This window comes from Humulus lupulus, chromosome 5 (genome assembly GCF_963169125.1).
Source record: "Humulus lupulus chromosome 5, drHumLupu1.1, whole genome shotgun sequence".
Taxonomy (NCBI): Eukaryota; Viridiplantae; Streptophyta; class Magnoliopsida; order Rosales; family Cannabaceae; genus Humulus; species Humulus lupulus.
In genome coordinates this window covers 214,211,290-214,218,322 of record NC_084797.1, presented here as the reverse complement: position 1 = coordinate 214,218,322, position 7,033 = coordinate 214,211,290, and the positions used below count along the sequence as shown (strand labels likewise).

The 7,033-nt window shown below is 32.1% G+C and overlaps 2 protein-coding genes across 2 annotated transcripts; one reads left to right on the top strand and one right to left on the bottom strand.

Annotated features, from left to right (window-relative positions):
* Positions 1-59: 59 nt before the first annotated feature.
* On the bottom strand, positions 60-2,028 carry LOC133778145 (large ribosomal subunit protein eL15y). Its single transcript, XM_062217981.1, has 4 exons — positions 1,928-2,028; positions 1,143-1,309; positions 569-766; positions 60-461 (listed from the first exon to the last, which is right to left on the bottom strand). Exons 1-4 carry the CDS (start codon positions 1,929-1,931, stop codon positions 216-218), a joined length of 615 nt encoding a protein of 204 aa, XP_062073965.1. The 5' UTR covers positions 1,932-2,028; the 3' UTR covers positions 60-215.
* A 354-nt stretch (positions 2,029-2,382) lies between these two features.
* LOC133778144 (uncharacterized) lies at positions 2,383-5,014 on the top strand. The gene is made up of 2 exons (XM_062217980.1): positions 2,383-2,838; positions 4,142-5,014. The coding sequence occupies exon 2, from the start codon at positions 4,145-4,147 to the stop codon at positions 4,826-4,828; it is 684 nt and encodes a 227-aa protein (XP_062073964.1). The 5' UTR covers positions 2,383-2,838; positions 4,142-4,144; the 3' UTR covers positions 4,829-5,014.
* Positions 5,015-7,033: the final 2,019 nt, after the last annotated feature.

Genomic DNA, 7,033 nt, shown 5'->3' with positions numbered 1-7,033 from the left:
ATAATAACTGATATAAATGTCGTCTAAAGGTATAAATAAAAAAAAATTATCCAATCAAATGCCATAAAAACTAATATATTATATTGGATAGCAAATCATTCAAATGAAAAATGACTCAAGTATTTATATCAATCTCCAAAATTTCAAACGCAACATAACAACTACAACGTTCTCGAGATAATTGTCCTGAAAATGACCCAAAAAGACTGATAAATTCAACGATAACGCGGAAGAGAGACAGTGTTGTTTTTCTTCCATGTTGCCCTGCGGGAAGGTCGGTTCTTGTGGTTCCTGTGCCCCTTTCCACGCAGACCTCTGAATTTCTTGCCTGCAGAGGTAAGACCACGAAGCTCTCTGTGCTTGTGAACGGGATTGCAGAGCCAGTTGATTCTTGGGTCATTACGGACTGCGTTGTGGGCAACATCTACCAATATCACCTCAAAGTACTTGTACGTTGAATCCTGCATCAACACTATACTCAGTCACAAAAATACAGATAGAAGAACATCTAAAAGAAAAAAAAATAAGACTTTTCTTTTCAAGGCCTTTTAAGGGTAGAAAAATTGACCTCGTTGATCCAGTAGGAATTGAGAACCCTGAGACCTCCCAACTTGCGTCCGGCTCGTTCCTCAGCAACAGACCTCTTGCTCCTCTGAAACTTCAATTGAGTAACTCCCTGGTTTGTGGGCTTACCATAGACAATACCCTTGGGGACTGGCCTCTTTCTTCCACCACGCCTCACACGTACACGGTAAACAACGAACCCCTAGCATCAGCAATCAAATAGTTTCAGAACCAAATAATAATTTGACTGCAAACACAAAACTAGTTCCAAAGCCAATGAAGTGATTTACCACCAAAATAAAACAACTATGGTGGACTTCAACAACTAAAGCTAGTACAGAACCTTCAACATATCTACATTACCACTAGAATAACATTGATTCCTAAAGAGCTAAAAGAAAAAATAAATTAAATAGTAGTTTTCACGGTTAAAGAAAACATAAACAACAAGCTTACTAGCTACAAACCCATCATTCAGATCAACACAATGACAATCTTGAATAAGCTGGGCATTTATATTTGATAATTAACATGATCACACTAAATGAAATTTCAAGAATTCGAACTCTCAAAAATACCTGCTTGGCCTTGTAACCCAAGCGACGAGCCTTGTCTGGGCGTGTTGGCCTAGTGACTCGGACGATGGAAGGATGCTGGCGGTATTCCCAACACCTTACCCTCTGCAAGAATCTCATCACATCGGATTGTTTCTTCCTCCATAGCTCCGAAACATACTTATAAGCCCCTAAATCACCGAACTCAATCAGAAGCTATAACTTAAACATTAAAATTTCAAATTAAGAAAAATGCCCTTGCTGTTTTGCACTTCACGCATAAATTAAATACACATGTTGAAAGTCTGCTAGCACAAAACACCATGGCATCTTACAGAGATCAATACCAAAAATAAATAAATAAACTCGTTAAACTAAAACCTTCGTTGAATTTTAGTTCCTCTAAAATGCCACTAAATAAACAGATCTGAGAAATTATTTTCTTCTTTTTCCTCCGAACCTAACTGCAAAAACGCTCCAGTGCATAAACTATTAACTGACCCAACTTCTTTCTTCATTTTAAAAAATTAATGAGAATAAAAACAAGAAACCTCATCATTCATTATGTTCTGCTACTTTCTGGTTTTATCAGTAAGAAAATAAATTATGTAAAAACCAATCATTCAGACATAGCCAATACACATCTCTTGATAAAAGTTCGGCAACACTGAAAACATATTCTCTAAAATATATATATATATACACACACACAAATCAAACTCTGGATTGTACAATTTCCAGCTAGAAACAAATATTATAATCAAAATGAGTTTAGGGTTTAAGGAGACGGAACAAGATAGAAAAGGTACCCATTGAATCAGAAATGAGCTGCGCACGCAGTAGGGCTGAGGTTTTCGCTTCGCTGAGAGCTCGGATTTGAGAAGAACTTGAGCTTTATAAAGGTAGAACGTGGCCATGGACTTTAAATATGGGCCATAAACTTTAGCCCGCAACGTAAACCTGGCCCATTAGAAAATCTGGGTACAGTAACAAAATGGGAATTTTTCATAAATATTCATAAAATACAAAGACACCTTAACAAATTTTATTTACAAAAATACATTGTCACATTATAAAATATTATATTTCTAAAATAATATACCTAAAATATAAAAAATTCCGAAATCTCATATTTTTCATTTTTTTAGGGTTTCAAAAGTAATATTTTAGTTAATTATGATAATGATATATTGGTTGGTTACTTTGTCATAAAAAAGTTTCATTTTTAGATCGTACTATTTCAAATACATTTTGGTTAATTTTGATTGTTTTTAGATGATGAATAGTTATTTTTAAAAATATAGTTTTACTTTTAGGTTATATTATAGTGTCTTATTATTTAGGGATTTGTTGAAAATTAGCCAGTTATATGATTAGTTAACTAAAATTACCCTCTAATTATATTTTGTTTAATTCTACCCATTTTTCCCCACACTTCCAAAAATGCCCTTGACCATTACCATTTTCTCTAACCTTGTACCCCACGACAATAACCATTCTCTCAACCTTGCCAATCAATCCCAGCCTCCACAACCAGCACTCTGCCACCACAACTCCACCACAACGCCACCACATGTCCGCCACAACTTTGCCATTGCCATCAATAGAGTCATTGACACCATAACCTTCTACGACGTTCTACAACCACGGTTCCGCCACCACAGCTCCACCACGAAGCCACCACGCCTCCACCGCGCCTCCACTAGTGGTATAGTTATAGGTATAGGATTTTTTTTACTGAGATATTGACATAAGAGCTATTTGAAGTTTGGTTCATTAATGTCTTGTGTATCTGTGTAGAATGTTATTAATATTTCATTAGATTGCTTTTTCACGTGAACTATGCTTAATATATGTTTAGATTTCAGTACTATATAAATGATTATTGTTAGCCTTTGTTAATGTATGTTTGGTTGCATCTTGATTCAAAATAAATTCTTACAGTATATACTGTGATGTATGCCATGTGTTTGTGAAAATGTCTTTGATATATATCTCTCTTATACATAATGAATATAGTTGTCATCATACCATCATCACCATATATTTATAAAATTCAATACAAATGAAACTCAATTATTTGTCTTTGGCCTTGAGCAAGTTCTTCATGTTAGATAGCTACTCCTTGACAACCTATCATCGTCGGATTAGTTGGTGGCAGGTATCTAGTTGGCTTTTACATTCACAAGAGGAGATACTCTTATGGTTACAGCCTCTACCATTTACTTCTTTCTTTCCATTTTTTTATGCATAAGACATTGAATAGAAATCAACATGTTTTTATTACTAACAAATGTCCTCTTGGTATAAAATTTAAATGCATAAGAATAGAACTTGAAGAAAATATTGACTTAGAACACAAATACAGAAAAGATCACTTTATACAGAACAAAAGCATTATTCTTGTGATTAACAAATATATAAAATATGTGAGCTAATGGGACTGCAACTCAATGGCTTTGCCTATAACTGTTTCTTACATGTTTTCTGTTGGTTGTTATATTCAACTCTTGAACATTGTAACACTGGTTTTAATTTGTAAGAATTTATTTTAAGTTTTAAAAAGTCATGATTCAAATTTTAAACCTAATAGTTTAAGAGTCATAGACTCAAATTTTAAGCATATAATTTTAAAAATAAGGCTAGTGGATTAACTTTTAAACTTAAAAGTTTAAATTTTAAGACATTAAAGATTTGTGGTTTAAAATTTAAGTCTAGAAGTTTAAATTTTAAGTCCAATAGTTTAAATTATAAAACTAATGGTTAAATTTTTAGCCATTGAATGTTTGTGGTTTAAATTATGTTGTAAAATAACATTAACCTCTTCATGCTAAACATCATTTGCATTAGTTTGATTCTTCTTATTGCGTCACAAATATTATTGAGACCTAGTTTTGCAAAAATGTGTTTGCCTTAAGTTGAGTGGAATTAATGCAAAAAGTATGTTGTATTGATTTTAAAAAAAAAAACTCTATCTAAGTTCAAGGAATAAGCTCACTTGGTTGTGTTATTTTTTATTGCAGGAAATGCACAAAATAATCTTGCATATATTTTTTAATGGAAGATGGAATGCAAACAACAAATATGTTGATCATGAAGTCAAAATTTTGATGGTGGAAAAGGATATTAAGTACTTGGAATTGGTAGAAAAGATATACAAAGAGCTCAGTTTGAATGAAAATTTGATTTCAACAAATATGCTTTTTGATGCAAAAATGGATACAAGCAAAGGAATGAAGATAGAAAGTGATGACAATTTACAAGTCTATCTAAACTTGAACAAGACTATGGAAGAGTTGAAAAAATGTCCTCTCATCGTTGAAGTAGAACAGGGAAACCAAACCCTTTCTTTGCCAAGAGAAGCTAGCATTCCAACTGCTTTAGCAAGCAATGCAACAAATCACACTTTGACTATCACATACCCCAATACGATTACTGCAAGCACTAGTAAGATAAGGAGCGTCTCAACACAAGAATCCCACAAAATTACGGAACACGGGCAAGAAGCTCAATCACCTCTGCATGTGTTGCCAAATATGGAGATTGAAGACATAAGAGTCAATTATGTTTTCAAGAATAAGACTGATCTAAAATATACACTTGCGAAAATCGCCATCAAGAAACACTTTCAGTATAGGATTGAAAAATCATGTTCAGAGGCATTTTGGGCAAAATTCATAGATGACAATTGTGGCTGGTATATACTGTAACGTCCTACGTTTTTGGGTACCTTTAAACGACTCGGGTCGGGATTTTTTCCCCCGGGTTAAGAATATTATTTTAAATAATATTATATTTTTGTTTGGAAGTATTCCATGAGTTATTGCTAGCCTAAATATGAATTTTGTGATTTTAAAAGTCAAGATAAGACTTTCGGTCCTGGACCGACACAAAAACCCTGATCGGGTAAAAATCTCGGAAAATAAACGAAAAATCATGACAATTATATTTTGGGCATAAAATACATTCATAAAAGTTAAAGTTTGGTCAAAAATAATAAACCTAAAAGAAAATGGAAATTTTAAGGCATTTTGTGGTAAATGCCTAATTTTGCCGAAATGGGGAATTTTATTCCATGAATGGACCTTATGTTAAATTTTATTATGTGATTAATTAAATTTAAATGTGAGAGACATTAAATTTAATTAATTAATATTAAGTTTGGGGATTAAAACTTAATAAGAGTGAAAAAATGTGTCAAAAGCCAATTTGGACTTTTCTTCTTATGAAACTTTTATTAACATTTATAAAAAAAAAAAAATTTAATGATCACATATATGGCAAAGGGTGGCCGGCCATGTGCTATTTTAGAGTGGTGTGAACCCAATTTTATAAAGTTTAACTCCCATTTAATTAAGAAGTCAAGTGGGTAGAAAAGCACTCAAGTGTTTTGTGATATTTTGAAGAGTTGTGTGAGCCATTCTAACCCCCAAATCCGACCACTCTCCCTCCCTCATTCACTCTCATCTGATTTTTGAAGACTATCTCAAGTGTTCTCTCCATTTTCAACCCCAAGAACACCAAAGAAACTTGGAAGCTAAGTCTTGGTCTAGGAAGAGTTTTCCCTAAGGTAAAGTTTCATTAATCTAGACTTTTGTCAAGTTTTAATCATAGAGTTTCAAATAGCTAATTACCTATGTTGTTGGGGGAAGTTGGTTAGGGTTTTTGAAAGGTTTTGAAGGAGTCAAAGCTTATAGGAAGGTCCAAACCTTAAGCAAGAACACCAAAGAGGTAAAAAGTTTACTTTTGATGATTTTGTTGTAGGGTTTTTAGTTTTAAGCATTATTTTGTATATCTAATGCTTAAAGTTTCTTGTTGGTGATGTAATAAGGTTATGGTAGTTGTTTAATATTTTTTATGATGCATGTGTATTGATTTTTGAAAATGGGAACCAAAACCCCCAAGGGTTTTGTAGGATACCCTAAAACAAAACATGTTTTGAGCTGTGACTTCCAAGGGGTCAAGCAGCCACTGTATATTGGTTTTGTAAAATTAAATTGTACTGTGATGTTGTTGAGATTGAGTACATAAAATTGAGCTTTTGAAACACTAAAAAATGTTTAGAAATGAGTAAGTTATGCTATTTCAAAGTGTAGGTAAAAAGCTGTTTTTTCGTATTCTTATTTTCGGAACCAAGTTTGGACAGCCACTGTATAGGGAAAATGAACCCAGTTTTTTCTAAAATTTTGTGGACATATTTCTGGCATAACCTATTAGTCCACTGTAAAATTTGGTAACAAAATATTAAACGGTTTGAAAGTTATTAACTGTCAAAGTTTGGAAAAAATAAGGACTTGAAAATAAGGTCATTTTTACCTCATTGTTGGAAAATGATTTCACCAATAAAAAATGCTCATTTTGACCTAAGATTTTACAAAGACCTAAATGGCATAACAAAAATGGAATTGGGAAATTTTGGTAACAATTGGATAAGTAAATTTCAAGTTATGAACTAACAAAGTATGTAGTTAAAAATGTGAAAAATAGGCTTTTCACACTTAGTGTAAAAATGAGATTTTGGAACATAAGGTAAAAAGTAAAATTTTGCTTAGTTCAAGATATAAATTGGTAAGTCTTGAAATCATATTCTCACTAAAATTACCCCTTTGAGTTTAAATGAATTATTTTTATTAAAGAGTTTTTATTCTTTATAAAAATAAGAGATTTAATTTATTAATAGTTAATAAATTAAAAGAGGGTTTAAAACCCTATATTTTGAGAAAATAATTAAATGAATTATTTTTCTAGTAAGTAAAAATTGATTAATTGCTTTTGGAAAATTAATTAGTCAAGATGAGAAATTTATAACGGTTTTCCTAATTAAGACAAATTAGGCAATTTTCTTAAATCGGTTTTTAGATATTAAAACCTTAAGAAAAATAAAAGGAAAATTTAAAGAGTTTATTTTATTTAAA

Excerpts from the sequence above, each read along its gene's own strand:
- LOC133778144 (XM_062217980.1), top strand. The coding sequence starts at position 4,145 with ATGCACAAAATAATCTTGCATATATTTTTTAATGGAAGATGGAATGCA.
- LOC133778145 (XM_062217981.1), bottom strand. Across the intron at positions 767-1,142 it reads TGGGTTACAAGGCCAAGCAG|GGGTTCGTTGTTTACCGTGT; the intron begins GTATTTTTGAGA and ends TGCTGATGCTAG. Across the intron at positions 462-568 it reads ATTCCTACTGGATCAACGAG|GATTCAACGTACAAGTACTT; the intron begins GTCAATTTTTCT and ends GTGTTGATGCAG.